The sequence below is a fragment of the Taudactylus pleione genome, unplaced genomic scaffold, assembly GCF_031769625.1.
Source record: "Taudactylus pleione unplaced genomic scaffold, aTauple2 ptg000393l, whole genome shotgun sequence".
Taxonomy (NCBI): domain Eukaryota; kingdom Metazoa; phylum Chordata; class Amphibia; order Anura; family Myobatrachidae; genus Taudactylus; species Taudactylus pleione.
The window spans coordinates 7,446,138-7,467,451 of NW_028284794.1; the positions used below are offsets into that span (position 1 = coordinate 7,446,138).

Genomic DNA, 21,314 nt, shown 5'->3' on the forward strand with positions numbered 1-21,314 from the left:
CCCCTTATCCGCTGGTCTCACAACAATATCCTTATAGTTGCTAAGGCTTTTTAAAGCACCCCATTCCTCTTTCGTTAAGTTGTTCCTCTGGGGAGTTTTTTCTTTCAATTTTTCCGTTATATTTACATCCAGTGCCTTAATGAAACTATTTATGGCCATGTTATTTATAGGGGGTTCAAACTGGGATCTACTTTTGAATGGTTCCTTTTTTGCATATTGTGTACTGGAACTTTTATTATCAAAATAACCCCTGAGCTTTAACTGTCTGTTTAGAAATTGGTGGTCTATTTTCCAATTTAGTGAATTCAATTTATTTGTTGGCACATACCCCAGACCTTTATTTAACACACCAATTTCTACTTCAGTTAGCTCTCTGCTGGACAAGTTGTATATCAAACTCATCTCCTCCTTCCTTTGCCTCTGGTTCCTTTTGCGGCACCTTTGTCCTCCTCTTCTCTTGTGTTGCCTTCCCTTCCGCGTCCTGCACGGGTCTTCACCCCTAAAGGGGGTCTTTGATATGGAACCTTGTGACTACTTGAGGCCTCATCCCCTGATGTTGAGGGTAATTCACTTGATGATTGATTGTCCATCATACCCCTATGGCCACGGAAGTGCCTTTGTTGTATATAACGTGTTTTCACTTCTGTGCCTCCTGACAGCCAGCGATAAACTCTCCTCTCCTCATAATCTTTATTCACTACTTCAAATTTCTGCTTTTTAAAAGATATTAATTCCTTTTTGTAGGTCTCCACCTGCTGTTGTAGTTTATCCAGTTCACACTTGCCTCGGTCTCCCTGTAGTTGAGACTTGTTCTTATTCATATATTCTAAAATTCTTTGTTTCACTAAAGTCAATTCCCTAGCTGACTCCATTTTTTGCTAGAGACCCTTTTCTATGCCTTCTGTTGTTCTTCGGGTGTAGATGATTTCTATTTCTACAAGTGAAGTAATCATAAGTCTCTTAGTTTATTGATAATGCATTTACGAATGACTATGTGTTATATTCCAAAGTATGCCGCATTTTGATAGTTTAAGCACTGATCTCCGTTTTTAATTGTATATCTGTGTTTGTTAGTGTATTCATATGTTTTTGTTTATTTTCACGTGGTGTATGTTATGTTGTCTCTCTCGGCAGGCCCCGGGTTTCCATGGTGACAGCCGCGTCACTGATGTGCTGAGGTGTTTCCGGCTCTTACCGGAAGTACTGCACGCGGGACGGCGAGTGGCCAGCGGGACCTGGAGCAGACCGAAGAGGAACAGCAGGTATTTAAGGTGAGTTTTTTACACAAAGTCTGTATTGATGTGTATGCAGCCTGATGAAGGGCAATAAAGCCCGAAACGTTGCAAAAGGAGTTGTAGTAATGTCCTTATTGAAAGCCCGTTGAGTGCCGCCTTTTGGATCTGTACATACATATGCTAGCAGGCACCGCTGCGTTTTGAACTGTATGGGAAGGAGTGTGCCGCATTCGTGGATATATTATATATATATATATATATATATATATATATATATATAAAGCAAGCGCTCCTCCAGCACTCTGTAAGCACAGGGCTGATCACCCACCTTGTTCTGGTGCCCTCCTCGTGGGGCCAGTACCCCTAGTTCATATTGGCCCTGATTCAGAGCTGAACGCAAGTGGCTGCTCGTTCGCTCCGAGCGATGTTTGCCCAACTGCGCATGCGTACGGATCGTTATACGCATGCGCGAACCACTCAGTGCGGCCGAAATTCATGTGTTCGCAAAATAGCGAATGCCTGATAATTTGAGTGACAGGATGAGGCGTATGTGGGTGGTAACAGGGGAAGGTGCTTGAAAACGGGGAGTGGAGATCCGATTGCAGGCGTGCTTAAAGGTCAAAACGGGCGTTTTATGGGTGTGCATATTTAAAACAGCAGCGTCATTGACCACGTCACTGGGTTCTTTTATAGCCAGAACTGCTCGCAAAATTGTGGTAGCAAAAACCAACCCCAAGAATAGCGAGCAGTTCATACCCTGGTCGATGTACTCGATTAATCTAATAAATAGCGGACATGACGTAGGATGCGAGCGGCCAGGGGGCGTATTTTTCCAAAAAACGAACGCAAGTTTTGTTCGCTCGTTCAGACCTAGAGGCTTGAACAGACCGCAAACAGTGAACGGTTCATTTGAATAGCCACCCCTTGTTTTAGAACGAACGACCGCAAATAGCGAGTGGCTCTGAATGAGGGCCTTAGTCCACAAGTATAGGCAGCACTCAGAGGCTTGTAATGTAAGAACCCTCACCAGAGGTATTTATTTAGTGCAACAGATGAGTCAACATTTTGGGGCTGACACCCCTTCCTCAAACATGTTTAAATAGATACAGTGTGTTTAAAACTTCCCCCCATCCCCTGTTCTCAGATCATGCCAGCCTGCCTGTGCACCAGATTCCGCACTTCTGGTTTTGGCAACATATACACAGTCTCATAGAGACAATTCCTATGTGAATACAAATAGCAGCATATAGTGCACTGCAAATACATAGAACAAAAACAGACCATCTAAAACATACATTGAAAAAAGGCAGCAACTCTATCAATATAATAAATATGTACTAAAACACCACATTGCGTGTTGTAGGTGAACTAGCTGAGGCGAAACACGCATACTACCACGAGCCCCTGCACCAATACTTAGGGGCACTACTTCTCACTGCCGAGGAGATCTCCATTCAGCCATTACGACACAGATATCTTCCTTCTATAGGTGTGACACCCCCGCGGCGCATTTGGCCTCTGCAATGCCTCCGGTAACAGAGACCATCTAACACCTTGCACTGGACCTCTCACACTTATCTTTAACTTTCTTTCTATCTGCATCACCGGAGTCTCTCTCTCATCTGGTGTCCACTTTGGAATGACACTAGACAGCAGAGGGGACGGAGGTTGCATAGTGCCGTACTACAGTATCTATACTAGTCAAGCACATTGATTGTCTTATAGCACACCTTGCACGGACAACAATTCACAGCAGCCTATATCATATTGTAGCCATTTGATATTGATACATTGTTTTCATGCTTTCTATTTAGTGTTTTTCTAACACATTTGTGAATGATACAACTAGTTTTGACAAAAAAACAATATGCACCATATGATTTAATTTATACACAAAATATACATATATATGTAGGATATTTTTTCTATTACTAATATTATTTGGAATTCCTGTGTATGCATTATACGTACTAGATATAGAATACTGGGAGTAACTTGGGTATTATACCCTTATCAAGTTAAAGTACTCTCAGTACTCCTGAGACTGATATACACGGAGTGATTAATCCTTGAGCAGTGAAATACCAATGTGTATAGATTTTTTCACTTTATTTATATGCCGTCCAATTAATTGTTTTGGTGTTTAGATTTATTCATTTGACATCTATCTAACACTTCTATTTGTTTTAATTTAATTGTTTTGGTGTTTAGATATATTCATTTGATATTTAGATCTATTTATTTGATATTTTGATCTATTCATTTGACATTTATCTAACACTTTTATTCGTTCTCAATGTTGATACAACAGAAACAGTTTAAAAAAAAAAAATTTTTGTATGTTTTCCTCACCAAGGGGCAGACTAGTCCATCATTATAACCTAGTCTGGTTATTTCAACCCCATTTTTTTAAACATAATCATTAAAGGTTACATTTTAATGTTATCAATTTTTCATTACAATATACTTATACTTATATACAGAAAAATTAAATATTAAAACAAACTGTCTCTGTTTTAATTTAATGGTTCTTTTGCAGGGGTACTATAGGTACCAGTGAGCCCTTAATGCCCCACCTGCTGGTACCTATGGTTCTCCAAGTACCAGTTTGCAGGGATGCCTGCTGGGACCTGTGGTACTACTGCAAAAGACAATTTTTATTTTTTCATATGCACCACACTACATAATCAACCTGACACCCACTGCCCAGGGGTGCTGGGGATAGCCCTGGGCTATCAGCCTGGGCCTAGGGTGCCCTGGAGAGGGGAACCCTGGCCTCTCCAGGGATCCCTGGCCTGGGCTGACTAGCAGTCAGGGGTGATGCTTTGGCTGAAGGGCCCGGTGAAAGGGCTTCACTGGCTATGGAATCACCCCCCAGCTAGAAAGAGTCCAGTGCTGGTTTTGGTAAATACAGGGGGATATTACACATTTTTCCCCTGTATTTCCAGAGCCAGGGCCAGCTCAGAGCTCCGTGCTGGTTGCGCTTAATACGGGGGACCCCTACATCATTTTTCCCCCGTATTTTGGCAACCAGGGCTGGTTCTAACTATCCTGGCACTGCTTGTGATTAATACAGGGGACCCCTAGGTCATTTGTCCCCTCTATTTAACACAACCAGTACTGGGTCTCGAAAGCCCAGTGCTGGTTGTTTTCGGGGGGCATGCAATGCCATTTTTTTTAAACACAGAAGCAGGTAGCACAGATTTTTCAGATCTGAGCCTGCACCTGTGTGCTGCCACCCGCATCGCTGCCACTAAGGGCCGCTACCATCCCTGGGTCCCGGCTGCAGCTGACGCTTGCTACCTCCCTGGGTCCCACTGCAACTAATGGCCGCTTCATTGAGAATGTCAGAAATAAGTGACAGTTGGAAATTTAGATTACTCCCAAATCCTCATTTTTTATGTTTTTTAAATTTGGCATGCAGGACTAAGTGACAGTTCTACCAACCCGTGCTGAATTTCAGCTCGGTACCTACAACAGCTTTTGAGGTATAGCCCCTTAAATACCATGCCCCCCTCCAGAATATTCTCTGGGAGAAATGCCGTTTTTTAGATGCAGCCTTATTATAAGGGCACGACTGTGCCCTTATAATATATACATAGTGATGTATGAGCGGCACTCAGAGGTTTCAATTATACACACAACAATTGTCTTCCTTTGTTCACTGTTTCAATACTCTGACATTGAAACTTTGACCACAGGAAGACAGTTGTTGTGTGTATAATTGAAACCTCTGAATGCCGCTCATATATCACTCTATAGTTACAGCACGTCAGCATTTCACACACTTTTGCTGGCAACGGGATAAAGTAATTGTTTGGATCAGTGAGTGTCGGATTCCTGGATTATATATATCTATGGTCAGTATGGGCGCTATAGCAGAGACCTGTAGGAGACTGGCGGGGGATCGCTTCCAGCAATATACTATACTATATATGCTGCATATGAAGCTGAAGCAAAACACATGAAGTATGCACCGGTGGGCAAAAACCAACAGACAAGGACTATCATGTCCTGTGATCTACAGTATAGTAGGTACAAATTCTAAGCTATGCCTACTGTAAAGTACCAGCACTAGGATGTTGTGCCTGATTGGGAATTCTCTGGCAGGAGAAAGGGTACAAGGTATGTTACCCATTCTACAAGCTGCATAGTCTAACTAGTGCTTTGCAATCACTCAGATCAGCTGTTTGGATTTTAAAAAGTATGTTACCCATTTCCATCTAGCAAGCAACATATTGTTCTTACATTTCTGCATAATGGAATTTATTTGTGTTAGCAAAGATTTAGATGTAATGACTTGATTGTATTTTGTATTACCTGGGTGGGGGATGTTGTTCAGTGATGCCTAGTTTATGGTAGGATACTGTTTGTGTTTACACAAACCCAGTGCCAAATTTCTTCATTGATTAGTTAGCATTTGTGCTCAGCTGTAGCATGTCTCAATCAGACTTTCTTTAAGTTTAGAATCAGTATAGAGGCAGCCGTGGATGACGATGGCAGTCGTGTATTATAAGCACTAAGTGTGTTATAACACAAAGTGTAATTATATAACAGTTAAAAAAAACAGTTGAACAAACATCTACGACAAGGTAATTACAATATCATTCCTTACCAGTAGTTTGTGTGTTGTACATTTATGAATGTATTGCAAAAATGTATCAGAAACTTCTATTAATGATCTCACTCCATGGAATCATCTCTAAGACTACTACATCCTTTACTCTCCCTGCAGCTCATCCTTCTGTACATATTGCTGCCTCATTACTTTCCTCTACTCTTACAAACACATATGAGCTTTTAACTTATCTAAACACATTGACAATAACAACCACAATCTCTCGCCATAACAAACATTCAGACAAATCCAACAAATATATTTATATCTCGCTCCTGTTGCTTCTATTAGCTGGTGACATATCTCCAAATCCAGGCCCAACCCACATGCCACACCCACAACAAACTATACATCCAGCTAACCTCATAAACATTGCGTGCCTCCCTTCACCATCCAATTCACTAAAATGTGCCTTATGGAATGCACGCTCTGTCTGCAACAAACTAACATCCATCCTTGACCTCTTTATTTCAACTAACCTCAACCTTCTGGCAATAACAGAAACTTGGCTTACACAATCAGACACTGTCTCCCCTGCTGCACTTTCACATGGTAACCTACACTTCTCACACACATCCAGGCCTAGCAATTGTAAAGAAGGTGGGGTAGGAATATTACTCTCCCAATCTTTCACATTCACAGTTCTCCAACAGGTACCTTCACTCACATTTACATCATTTGAAGTACATTCTATCAGGACTTTCACCCCTTTCTCTCTGCGAGTTGCTGTTATCTATCGCCCGCCTGGGCCACCGCAACAATTTCTGGAACATTTTTCAGCCTGGCTCCCTCACTTCCTATCCTCAGACATCTCCACCATCATTATGGGTGATTTCAATATCCCCATTGACAGTCCACAATCTCCTCATGCCTCCAAACTACTCTCTCTAACCTCCTCTCTTGGCCTCTCCAAATGGACTGACTCCTCTACTCATAAGGAGGGCCACTGCCTTGATCTTGTATTTACCAGATTATGCTCAGTTTCTGATTTCACTAATGCTCCTTTCCCTCTCTCAGATCACAATCTTATCACCTGCACACTTTCCTCCATTACATCAACCTCAATATCAGTGAAATCAACCAAACCTCCTAAAACCCGCAGAAATATTAATGTGATTAACTTTCAATAACTATCTACCTCTCTACAACAACGACTCTCACCAATTTCTGCACTCACTTCTCCTGAGACTGCTGCATCACACCTAAACCAGATTCTAGTAAAAGCCCTCGATGAAGTAGCTCCAGCTACCCATCACACTCCACGTAGACTCAGACGTCAACCGTGGCATTCTAACTTAACAAGGCATCTACAAAAACTCTAACGTCAGTGGCGAAAGTCTCGCACTCCAAGTGACTTCCTCACATATAAGTCTATCTACAACTCTTATCGTACTGCTCTGGACACTGCCAAGCAAATATATTTCCAATCTCTTATCTCTGCTCAAGCCTCTAACCCCAAGCGACTTTTTAATACATTTAAACTGCTTCTTACCCCTCCCTCACCCAAGCCACCTGCTACTATCTGTGCACAAGATCTTGCTTCCTATTTCAAGGACAAGATTGATAATATCCGAAATGAAATGTTATTCTCTTCCTCAGCTATTGACCTACTCAATTCCCTACCTGAACCCTCTGGCACATTCTCTTCATTTGACCCCACAAATGAAGATGAAGTATCTACACTCTTCTCATCCTCCTACTCTATTACCTCTCCTCTAGATCCTATACCCTCACAAATTAGTAAAGCTCTGTCTCCTGTGCTCATCCCAACCCTAACTAAAATCTGTAATCTCTCTCTTTCTACTGGCATCTTTCCATCACTGTTCAAGCATGCAGTGATTACTCCCATTCTGAAAAAACAAAATTCTGACCTTAACACTCTCTCTAATTACCGTCCTATCTCCCAGCTCCCATGCCCCTCCAAGCTACTGGAAAGACTTGTCTACACCCGCCTCACACACTTTCTTAACACCCACAACTTATTGGACCCACTTCAGTCTGGCTTCCATTCCCAGCACTCCACAGAGACAGCACTGACTAAGGTAGTAAATGATTTGGTCACTGCAAAGGCTAATGGCCATTACTCACTTCTAATTCTTCTAGATCTCTCTGCAGCTTTTGACACTGTTGACCACTCTCTTCTCGTACAAACATTACAATCCCTAGGTCTTAAGGACACAGCCCTTTCTTGGTTCTCTTCCTACCTATCTGATCGCTCTTTTTCTGTTCATTTTTCTGATTCTGCCTCCTCTTCGCTACCTCTATCAGTTGGAGTACCGCAAGGCTCTGTCTTAGGTCCTTTGCTATTCTCAATCTATACCACCTCTCTTGGCAAACTAATCCGCTCTTTTGGATTTCAGTACCATCTGTATGTGGATGATACTCAAATCTACCTATCCTCTCCAGATTTATCACCATTTGTATTCGTCCGTGTCACTGAATGTATTTCTGCCATTTCATCTTGGATGTCATCTCGCTACCTGAAACTTAATATTTCTAAAACAGAATTAATTATATTTCCACCGGCCAATAACAGTTACCAATCTGATCTCTTTATCACTGTTGATAACTCAACAATCCACCCCACCCCACAAGCTCGCTGCCTTGGTGTCATCCTTGATTCTGAACTATCCTTTGTTCCCCACATTCAATCTGTCTCAAAATCATGTTACATACATCTAAAAAACATATACAAAATTCGACCATATCTCACACAAGACACTGCAAAAACTCTAATCCATGCACTCATTATTTCCCGCATTGACTATTGCAATAGTCTCCTTACTGGTCTTCCCAAAAACAGGTTATCACCATTACAATCCATTATGAATGCAGCTGCAAGGCTTATCTTCCTTGCCAAACGTTCATCGTCTGCTGCCCTGCTCTGTCAGTCCCTCCATTGGTTGCCGGTTTTCTACCGTATTCAATACAAAATACTGTTACTTACACATAAGGCCATTAACCGAATTACACCAACATACATCTCTTCACTCATCTCAAAATATCTCCCAACCCGACCTCTCCGCTCAGCACAAGATCTGCGTCTCTCATCCCCGCGCATTACTTGCTCCCATTTACGATTACAGGACTTTCTTCGGGCTGCACCCACTCTATGGAATGCCTTACCACACACAATAAGACTTACCTCTACTCTTCAATCCTTCAAGCGTTCCCTGAAAACTCACCTCTTCAGACAAGCTTATCAGATTCCAGAACCGACCACATAACCTTCATAGCTTCCATGTCTTATCACATCCCCTCTCACAGTCCACACATAACCTCACATATTGTCTTTCTTTCACATACTCCTGACATTTTGCCGACATTCCTGTGTGACTGGATCATGCAGCCCACCAAGAAACTCTGCATTCTGGCCTGACCAAATTGCAATATATATAGCACCTATCCTTGTGTATCAATGCCTATTTCCCTATAGATTGTAAGCTTGCAAGCAGGGCCCTCTTACCTCTATGTCTGTCTGTTATTACCCTGTTTTGTTCTATCAATGTTTCCATTTGTAAAGCGCAACGGAATATACTGCGCTATATAAGAAACTGTTAATAAATAATTAAATAAATATGGTGAAAGGTGGGCACTGGGCAGCTATAACAATTATCAGGTTCACCTTGCCTTTCTCCTTTCACCTGGGCATTGAAGGATTATAAACGACATGTGCACATAATTAGTTTGACGGCACTGGCCTGTAGTTTATTAGGATGCCTTTTTGCCCAATGATTGTGAGCTCTATGGAGGAAAGTACATTATACCCACATATTAAAGGGATCACTCACAATTACTCCTCAATGTGATGTGTAAATAGAGGGTACCACGAAGGAACCTGGGGGTAGAAGTATTAAGATTTGAAGAGAGTTAAAATGGAGAGTGATAAACTACCAACCAATCTGCTCCAAACTAATTTTTCAAACACAGACTGTAAAGTGACAGTTAGGAGCTGACTGTTTGGTCCTGATTCACACCCGGTCGCTATGCTGCGCTCACTCGCATTGAGTGATATGTCACAATCTGCACATGCATATAAGTCGCAGTGCGCTTGCGCAAATAAGTCAGTGCGATGGGAAAGTGCTCGCCTGTAGCCCGCAGATGGGCCGCTATTTTGAGTGACAGATAGTGCCAGTTGTGGGTGGTAACAGGGGAAGGTGCTTGTGAATGGGGGAGTGGATGTGGGTGAACGCCTGACCATCAGAACGGTGTTTAATGGGTGTGCATAATTAGCAAAGTAGCGTCATTACACACGTGACTGGGGTGTATTTTAGCCTGAACTGATCGCAGTGCTTGCGGTAAGGAAAGGCTACCACAAACGCCACAAGCATTTCCGATGGCCCTCGATGTTCCCAATTAATCCTACAACTGCCGTGTGTTGCGAATGGCAAAGGGGCAGCTTTATACAGGTGCGAGCCCATGTTGCCACCGCCTGCTAATACTTAGTGGGCATCTACACGCGATGCAGTGCAAGTGCTTCATTTTAATATCCGGCCCCTTTTTGCTAGCGGGCGTCCAGGTCTGAATCAGGCCCTTTATGTCTATCCAATGCTTAGTACATCTCCCTACCAACCTGTTACCTAAAGCTAAGAAACCAGTCACATTGTGGTTCAGGTACATAATCAGCTCTTAGGGCCTGATTCAGACCCACTCGCGAGCGGCTGTCCGCTCGCAAGTGGGTCGATGTTCTGGACTGAGCATGCGCACGATGGAGGGAGCTCCGTCGTGCGCATGCGCCAGACGCGATGAGCGAAGGAAAGTCCTTCGCTTGTTGTGTCTGATCAAAGGGGGCGTGCTGTCGATGTTGATTGACAGCACACCCCCTTTGGTAGGCGTGCCACCCTGACGGGGGCGTTCCCACGGGAACGCCTCCCATCAGAAGCCGGCCCACTTAGTGGGAGTGATTTTGGCTCTGATAGAGCCAAAATCACTCCGGAGCTTGCAGTTGAAAACCTCAACCGCAGGCTCTGGCTCGCAGTTTCGATGGTCGCAATGGTCACGACCATCGCGGCCATCAAAATGCACGCTCGTATAGCCTGTGGGTGGTGACCCACAGCTATACGAGCGTCCAGGAGGACGCTCCATTTTCATGGAGGCCGGCCCTCATTCAGAGCGTGCGCTCTGCTCAAAGCGTGCGCTCTGCTCAGAGCGTACGGCTCTGAATGAGGGCCTTAGTTCTTCAAGAAACATAACAAGTTGCATGTGCAATGTATCTAAATGAATAGTCACATAAACACTAGGGGTGTGCACCGGCCACTTTTCGTGTTTTGTGTTTTGGTTTTGGATCTGGATCTTTCTTCGTGTTTTGGATCTGGATTGGTTTTGCCAAAACCACCCTTCCGTGTTTTGGGTTCTGGGTTTTGTGTTTTGGATCTGTATTTTTTTTAAAAAAAGCATAAAAACAGCTAAAATCACAGAATTTGTTGGTTTCTCTGCTCCTATGCTATTATTAACCTCAATAACCTTAATTTCCACTCATTTCCAGTCTATTCTGAACACCTCACACCTCACAATAGTGTTTTCATGTCCAAAAGGTTGCACCGAGGTAGCTGGATGACTATGCTAAGCGACACGAGTGGGCGGCACAAACACGTGACCCATCTAGGAGTGACACTGCAGTGGCAGACAGGATGGCAGTTAGAAAAACTAGGCCCCAAACTGTACATAATGCAAAGAAAAAAAAGAAGTGCAAGATGGAATTGTCCTTGGGCCCTCCCACCCACCCTTATGTTGTATAAACAGGACATGCACACTTTAACAAATCAATCATTTCAGCGCCAGGGTCTGCCACACAACTGTGGCTGAAATGATTGGTTCGTTTGGGCCCCCACAAAACAAGCTGGCAATTAATGTGTCCCTGCACAAACTGGCTCTACGGAGGCAAGATGTCATCCTCATCCTCCTCATCCACCGATTCCTCACCCTCTTCAGTGTGTACATCCTCATCCTCACAGAGTATTAATTCGTCCCTGCTGGAACCACAGGTCCCTCTGTACGTTCTGGAGGCTGGTCTCCCTGGAAGAGTTGATAATTCATTTTATGAACATCATCTTCTCCACATTTTGTGGAAGCAACCTCCTACGCCTTTCGCTGACAAGGTTCCCGGCTGCACTAAACACTCTTTCGGAGTACACACTGGAGGGGGGGCAACTCAGGTAAAATAGAGCCAGTTTGTACAGGGACCTCCAAATTGCTTCTTTTTCCTGCCAGTACAGGTACGGACTGTCTGACATGCCTACTTGGATGCTGTCACCGATGTAATCCTTTAACAGACAGACGCACGCTTGTCGCTGCTGCTTTGAGGATTCAAGTGCGGCTACAGCCCACACAATTCACAAAGACAGAAAAAAAAAAAGAATATTTTTATTGTTTGTGGAGCACACTTTGAGGGTTACACCACCCTTTAACAGACAGACGCACGCTTGTCGCTGCTGCTTTGAGGATGCAAGTGCGGCTACAGCCCACACAATTCACAAAGACAGAAAAAAGAAGAAGAATATTTTAATTGTTTGTGTAGAACACTTTGAGGTGTCATCACCCTTTAACAGACAGACGCACGCTTGTCGCTGCTGCTTTAAGGATGCAGGTGCGGCTACAGCCCACACAATTCACATAGACAGAAAAAAAAAGAACAATATTTTAATTGTTTCTGTAGCACACTTTGAGGGTGTCACCACCCTTTAACAGACAGACGCACGCTTGTCGCTGCTGCTTTGAGGATGCAAGTGTGGCTACATCGCACACAAGTCACAAACACATTAAAAAAATAGTTTTTTATTTTTTGGAACACTTTGAGAGTTACACCACCCTTTAACAGACAGACGCACGCTTGTCGCTGCTGCTTTAAGGATGCAAGTGTGGCTACATCGCACACAAGTCACAAACACATTAAAAAAATAGTTGTTTTTTTTTTGGAACACTTTGAGAGTTACACCACCCTTTAACAGACAGACGCACGCTTGTCGCTGCTGCTTTAAGGATGCAGGTGCGGCTACAGCCCACACAATTCACAAAGACAGAAAAAATAACAATATTTTAATTGTTTGTGTAGCACACTTTGAGGGTGTCACCACCCTTTAACAGACAGACGCACGCTTGTCGCTGCTGCTTTAAGGATGCAGGTGAGGCTACAGCCCACACATTTCACAAAGACCAAAAAAAAAAGAACAATATTTTAATTGTTTGTGTAGAACACTTTGAGGGTGTCACCACCCTTTAACAGACAGACGCACGCTTGTCGCTGCTGCTTTGAGGATGCAGGTGGAATCTAGACGGGATTTGGAACCGAGGACACACTACCTCCATCAATTGTCTAAATCCCACTGCACTAATGTCGGATACCGGACGCACGTCTAACACTAACATAGCAGTCAAGGCCTCAGTTATACGTTTTGCTTCAGGATGACTGCTGTCGTACTTCATCCTCATCGCTAGGGACTGTTGGAGGGTCAATTGTTTAGTAAAAGTAGTGATGTTCCTACTTCCTCTCTGGGATGATGAACAACTCCCAGCAGCAGCAACAGCACTAGGAGGAAGAGGTTCTTGATCTTTCCCTATTTTATTTTTATCGGAGAAAGTTTGGTCCTCCATTTATGTTATATTGATATATATACGTGCGGCTAAAGCGCACACAAACACAGAAAATATTATTTTATTTTTGCTGGAGAGTAGTGCACTTTGTGGGTTACACCACCCTTTAAGAAATGAGCCAGCCGGCTCTTTACTTATGGGACACAGGCGCACGCTTGGCGCTGCTCCTTTGTTGATGCACGTGCAGCCACAGTGCACACAATTCACAAACACAGAAAATAATTTTTTTTTTGGTTTGGACTGGAGTGTACTTTCGGGGGTTACAGCACCCTTAACGGTCAAGCCAGCCGGCCCTTTACTTATGACACAGGCGCACGCTTGGCACTACTTTGTTGATGCACGTGCGGCTACTGCGCACACAATTCACAAACACAGAAAATAATTTTTTTTTTGGTTTGGACTGGAGTGTACTTTCGGGGGTTACAGCACCCTTAACGGTCAAGCCAGCCGGCCCTTTACTTATGACACAGGCGCACGCTTGGCACTACTTTGTTGATGCACGTGCGGCTACTGCGCACACAATTCACAAACACAGAAAATAATTTTTTTTTGGTTTGGACTGGAGTGTACTTTCGGGGGTTACAGCACCCTTTAACGGTCAAGCCAGCCAGCCCTTTACTTATGACACAGGCGCACGCTTGGCACTACTTTGTTGATGCACGTGCGGCTACTGCGCACACAATTCACAAACACAGAAAATAATTTTTTTTTAGGTTTGGACTGGAGTGTACTTTCGGGGGTTACAGCACCCTTAACGGTCAAGCCAGCCGGCCCTTTACTTATGACACAGGCGCACGCTTGGCACTACTTTGTTGATGCACGTGCGGCTACTGCGCACACAATTCACAAACACAGAAAATAATTTTTTTTTTGGTTTGGACTGGAGTGTACTTTCGGGGGTTACAGCACCCTTAACGGTCAAGCCAGCCGGCCCTTTACTTATGACACAGGCGCACGCTTGGCACTACTTTGTTGATGCACGTGCGGCTACTGCGCACACAATTCACAAACACAGAAAATAATTTTTTTTTTGGTTTGGACTGGAGTGTACTTTCGGGGGTTACAGCACCCTTTAACGGTCAAGCCAGCCGGCCCTTTACTTATGACACAGGCGCACGCTTGGCACTACTTTGTTGATGCACGTGCGGCTACTGCGCACACAATTCACAAACACAGAAAATAATTTTTTTTTAGGTTTGGACTGGAGTGTACTTTCGGGGGTTACAGCACCCTTAACGGTCAAGCCAGCCGGCCCTTTACTTATGACACAGGCGCACGCTTGGCACTACTTTGTTGATGCACGTGCGGCTACTGCGCACACAATTCACAAACACAGAAAATAATTTTTTTTTTGGTTTGGACTGGAGTGTACTTTCGGGGGTTACAGCACCCTTAACGGTCAAGCCAGCCGGCCCTTTACTTATGACACAGGCGCACGCTTGGCACTACTTTGTTGATGCACGTGCGGCTACTGCGCACACAATTCACAAACACAGAAAATAATTTTTTTTTTGGTTTGGACTGGAGTGTACTTTCGGGGGTTACAGCACCCTTAACGGTCAAGCCAGCCGGCCCTTTACTTATGACACAGGCGCACGCTTGGCACTACTTTGTTGATGCACGTGCGGCTACTGCGCACACAATTCACAAACACAGAAAATAATTTTTTTTTTTTGGTTTGGACTGGAGTGTACTTTCGGGGGTTACAGCACCCTTAACGGTCAAGCCAGCCGGCCCTTTTCTTATGACACAGGCGCACGCTTGGCACTACTTTGTTGATGCACGTGCGGCTACTGCGCACACAATTCACAAACACAGAAAATATATTAATTTTTTAGCACTTGGGGGGAGCACCCCTGATGGACAGAGCACCCCCTGGACAACACTACAGCACTCCTTTAGGACTGGGACACTGCACAGGACTTTGGAGTGGACACAGCCCCTATGGAGAACTGACTGCACAACACAGTCCAGCCAGCCCCTATGGACTTTGAAGTAGTGGACACAGCCCCTATTAACAACAGCAGCACAGCACAACACAGCCAGCCCCTATGGACTTTGCAGTAGTGGACAACAGCAGCACTACACTACACTACACTACACAGCCCTAACTCCCACCCTCCCTCTTCACTGTCCACAGCCGAGTGAGAAAATGGCGCCGACGTGGGTACCTTATATAGGATCCAAAACCCGCGAGACTCGGAAGGCGGGAAGATGACGTTTTGCCTCGATTTCAGAATCCGAGTCAGGCGGGAAAAGTCGAGCCTGACTCGGATCGGACTCAGATCGGGGGGGCTCGGGGGGGTTCGGATTTCAGAAATCCGAACCCGCTCACCCCTAATAAACACAAGTGCATCCCCTCAGAGTTTCCCAGCCTGCTACTGGAATATCAAATAAAAAAGCTGATGAAACGGAGAGAACAAGCCCCATAAAAAAATGTCCTTTCAACTGGTAATTAGGGTGGTTTCATGCTGGCTTAAGTCCCAAATTCACGAGAGCCTCCATACGATGCATTTCGAGATTACTCTCTTCATCAAGCACGGATGCTCTATTTGAAACTGTCCTCCATTCATACTGCAGTGTGATGTATAAAGTGATAAAAAAATGTTGTCAGGAAAATGGGAATCTCAGCTTATGACTGAGGGCCTGATTTATTATGGATCGCAACTGCGATTATGCACGCAGTCGGCTGATTGTTGCGCTCTGCGCATACTTATGCATCGCAGTGTGCGTGCATGACCTAGCCACTGTGATCTAGAATGCGATCGTAGTGACTGCGTAGACCCATCGCAGAGTGATTGACAGGAAGTGCCATTTTTGGGTGGTGATGGGGGGTGGTCAGCAAAACGCAGGCGTGCCACTGCATCCCAATGCCATTGCATGGGTGTACACAAATCATCCACTGCGATACCGTATCCATACTCACAGCGTGCGATGAGGTGAGCAATTCCTGAGTAAGGTCAGGGCTTGTGCAAGTGTGCATGAGGCTGCAATGGTACTCCATGGTACCGATGGTTTTGCAGTCTTGCTAAACATTACGGATGAGTGTAAGGTAAGGTGGGCATCCTTATGTAGTGCTGTGGTGACATAGCGATCGCAACTGATTAGCATATCATCACAGTTAGACTGCGTGAATAATCGCAAACGTGATTACAGTTGCGATCCGTAATGAAGCCCGAACTCTGAGTAGGCGTAACCGAGCTGTAATGTGGTGTTAATATAGAGTATATGGGCAATGTTCCATGAGGGCATTTGAATGTGAGATACTGTATGCAGGCTTTGACGTCAGTGTACACACGTTTTCAGTCAAATCTATTACACTTACTATAGGGTTGGTGCAAGAGGACCCTGATTATTATAATGATGGTTAGGAGTATTACACCAAACAAATGTACAGGGGTGACCTTCTAGCAAAATGTTAAAATGGGCCATGTAGGGCAAACCTTGGGAGAGTGCAATTTCAGGGACCTATCAATTATTGGAACACGGACAGCTACCATAGGGGGTGTGGCCACCATACAGAGAGGTGTGGCCACTCACTAGAATCAGTATTCACCAACCCTGTTACCTGATTTTGCTTATTCTTCAAAAGTTGGGGGGGGTGGGGGGTTCTTGGGGGGTGGCAGTGGAGTCTACTTTCCAGTACCTCTATGTGCACTACAACTCTGTGCATATTCTAATTTGTAAGCAAAACATCTAATTTAGTTAATCAAATTAGCCATAATAATTTTAATGATCAATTTTATAATTCTGTTCTGCCCAGGTTACAATAATCATTCTATTTTTCCTCTTAGGTCTAAAGAGGATAGACTTGCGTACCCATAAACAGATGGGACCTCTGTTAGCAGTGGATGCTGATGCTGGCCTGGCCATGCGATGGAGGTTTCATGGACTTCCACTGAGGACCTTTAAGACTTTGGTTTCTTACCTGCGCTATGAGGCGGCTGTCTTGGGTGAAATTGGTGGGGGGCCCGATACTGTTGTTATGCTGAACCTATGGGCCCACTTCACCACCTACCCTGTGATGGTCTATCTAGAACGGTTGGAACGGATCCGTCAGGCAGTTGCATCTTTACTTTTCCGTAGCCCTCAGACCACTGTGATAATTAAATCCGCCAACACGGGTCCTAAGTCAGTTTATGAAACTGACTGGTTGTCTCTTCAGCTGGACATTTTACTGAGGGCAACCTTCAGGGGAATGACTGTCACTATCCTGGATGCCTGGCAGATGTCATCATGCCACTATAATCCTGATGACATTCACCCAAGTCCCCCAGTCATCAAGAATGAGGTAGACCTTATGTTGTCCTACATATGTCCACAATGAGGCACTTCTCAGCTACAAACCAACCATAACTGCATCGTACAGTACTGTATGTCTTTCTGTTTGGTACAGTATTTGGTTTTGTTGTGGTTTATGGAAATACAGCTAGGTAATACATAAATAGTATAAAGGCTGGCATCCCTGCCACAGGATGTAGTTATGAGAACGTCGCCAGTCTCAATCCCAAAAGCGTAATCCCAGCAAGTGATTTAACATAGGCATCTAAATACCGACGCCTATATTAATCTCGACGCCGGAACACTGAGGATGCCGGACCGATTGTCCTCTCTGCCAGGTAAGTATTCACTTAGCCCGGGGATGGGGGGGGTTAGGTTTAGGGACCCCGGGGTAATTTAGGGTAAGGAACACCTCCCGGGGATGGTTAGGGTTAAGCTAGGGGAAGGGAGGGTTAGGGTTAGGCACAGGAGAAGGAGGTTAGGGTTAGCCCCCCCTGGGAGACTTAGGTTTAGGGTGTGGGGAGGGGGTGTTAGGTATAGGCACCCATGGGGAGAGGTTAAGGTTAGGGGGAGAGGGGATGGTTTGAATACTTACCTTGAGGTGTTGGGATTTTGACCCACTGGGCTGCCGCTGTTGGTATTTGATCCGGTGGCTAAACAGCCGCTGGCATTGCATACCGATTCCCTCTGTCACTGCTGAGGGATATTTATTTCAGAGGCTTCAAGTAAAATTTTTGTTGATAAAAAGTTTTATATCTTTTGTCACTAAACTTTTATGTATGTTAGTTTATTATGTACTTTTTATTATACATTTAATACTATAAAATAAAAAATATAGAAAAAAAAATCTAATGAATCAAATTACAATAAATTATACAAGTCAAAAGATTATTCATTGTACACAAATACATTTTACTGTACATGGCACAACACTCAGAGGTGGGCACATGGAGGACGAAGTTGAGGGTTTGTAGCCATACTGGAGATGATGTTGGACATAGTGTAGCGATTTTTTGCTACTGACCATTCACCTAAGTCACACCATGCCGTCCTGATTGTGTCCATTCAGAGTTGCGGTTCTAATCGCAGGCACATGCAGGGAGAAGTGTAGTGAAGATGTGCTGGGCATTCCTGGGTGGTGATAGGTAGGTGTGTTAGTGCCCACCAGGAGATGGTCCATCTTATGGGTGTGTCGGTAAAAGTGGTCACCTGCACAGATGCTCAAAGGCTCACATAGGAGGCAATAAATGGGGGGAGAAATTCCACCTGCCACAGGGCTGATGCAAGTTTAGTTGGTGCAACTGATGGTGGCATCTAAAGGTGCCTCAGTCCTTGCACCTTTGAACACATGGATGTACACAAGGGAAGGGATTTGCAGCAGAATTTACATAACGTTGAACACAGGTGATAAATGCTGATACAGGAGCTTCTGAATCAGTGTTTGGTTTTATTTTTTATAAGGACGGGGACAAGAGGCAAAATGAACCACTTCATTCTAAAATCATAAGAAGACAACAGCGGATCTCTAATCTGGAGCTTCTGACCGCCATATACTTACTGACTGCAAGTGTCAACTTTACCACCAGGTACTGCTGCCACCACCAGGCTAATTAACTGGTACCTAGAACCACTTACATTGCTGTGTTTCATTTATAGTATCTGCTGCATCATCCATGTGCTGGTGACCATTAACTCCTGAATGTTTGCATATGATCAGTAACAGGTTGCAGGCAGAATGCTGACACAGGGCAGTTGGGGAATCGATAAAAGTTTTGGCTAATGAATGAGTATTACAGAATTACAGCTGATAACAGGAACTGTGCAGGAGGGATGTAGTCGGGAAGACTGCGGTGGAAATGCCGAACGCCAGCTTCCCAACAGTGAAATCCCAGCATGGGTCTAATGATAAGAGTCGAAATCCCCACATCTACCATTAGCCCCACGCCTGAATCCTGATGCCTGGCATACCGAACGTAGGTAAGCCGGGTGTTGGGAACTGTAAGCCCCAGGGGGGGTAAGGTTTAGGGACTCCCGGGGGGTCTTAGTGTTAGGCACTCCCCTGGTAGGGTTAGGGTCAGGCTAGGGAAGGGGGGAATAGTGTCAGGCACCCCTGGGGAGAGGTTAGGTTTAGGGTGCAGGGAGGAGGGGTTATGTTTAGGCACCCCTGGGGGGAGGTTAGGGTTACACGCGAAAGTGGGGATTAAAGTTAGGCAAACCTAAGTGAGTGTTAGGCGGGGGAGAGGGGAGGGTTAGGGGTCTTACCTCTGTCGGGATCTTCATGTGCCAGCCTTCCAGTGTTGGTATTTCATCCACCACGCTTAGGTCTGGTGGTAATCCATAGCGATTTCATACAGGATATTGTATGAAAAATAGTGTGCATGGACTATTATACATCACTAAGGGGTATATTCATATTTGCGGGCTTGCCTCTGAAAACATCTGATATTGGGGGATACCCAAAATACTAAACATCTGCTAAAATTCCAACCGACTGCAATGCTAATCCATCACTGTGTCACACCCTAGGTAAAGGAAGCTGTTCAGGCAAGAGATACAAACAGCACATGTACAGTATGGCAAGAAGTTACCTGTACTAGCCTTTGTGTAATATATATATATATATATATATATATATATATATATATATATAGTAGTCAATAGGTGCAGCACACAGCTCCATAAATAAGACAAGTACACGGCGGCTGAATCTTTGGTGAGGGGACATGATCTATCATGACTTAAGCCATCTTTATTGCTAGCTTTCTTTGGTTGGCCAATTGGGGGTTTTCATTAATTAGTGTCCACACTTGCCTGCATCCCTGTATTAAGTGTCAGTAGTTTGGCTGGAGAAACCTTGGCTGGTGCAGTTTTTCAAAGTGCAGTGTTTTTAAGTGCAAAACTAGCATTAGACCTGCGTTAAACCGAGGATAAACAGAAGGAGAAAAAGATCCATCCAGCAACAAACCTCACTGATCTAAAGATTCACCCTACAACTGGACTCCCTGTACAGTCACGGCAAGAACACTTCAACTGCTGTTTATAATGCTGGCCTTCTGATTCTTGCATATATCTCAATGCTTATCCTTCTTGTTCCCATGTCAGTGTACATCTTTCCACTCTGAAACACTGTCCTTTATCTTAGCTCTCCTGCCTAGCCTCATATCCTCTATCTGCTTACAATCTGTGTTATTTATCAAATTCTGCACACATTAGATCCCCACTTTTAATCCTCCCTATAACAACTTGTTAATCTGCATACATATTTAATTTACATTTCCAAAATTCTTTCCTCTTGTTTATTTATAAACACCATGACAAGGTTTTCTTCAACTCCCTCCTTCAATCAGTCTCTACCTAATCCTCTGTTCTGCCCCCTGCTTCCACCTTTATCATTACCCCTTATTTCTTCCACCTCCTCCTCCCCTTCTCCCCCCTCCTCTGTCTGCCTACTCTTCCCTCCTTTCCCATTACTCCACTTTCTTCCTTTTCTACCCCCCCCGCTGTCCTACTACCCCACCACCAAACCCTCTTCCTACACTCCTCTCCCTGTCACTTCCATCCACATCTCCCTCCCTGCCCACCTCCTACAG

At 44.5% G+C, this 21,314-nt stretch overlaps 1 protein-coding gene across 2 annotated transcripts in view; it reads left to right on the forward strand.

Moving 5' to 3' along the window:
* Positions 1-18,501, forward strand: part of LOC148507439 (NXPE family member 3-like) — a 188,502-nt gene extending 170,001 nt beyond the window's left edge. For both annotated transcript variants that reach the window (XM_088446148.1, XM_088446150.1), the window contains exon 6: positions 17,238-18,501. In XM_088446148.1, the coding sequence (XP_088302274.1) occupies positions 17,238-17,770 (533 nt within the window). In that variant the 3' untranslated portion in view covers positions 17,771-18,501. The remainder of the gene's footprint in view (positions 1-17,237) is intronic.
* Positions 18,502-21,314: the final 2,813 nt, after the last annotated feature.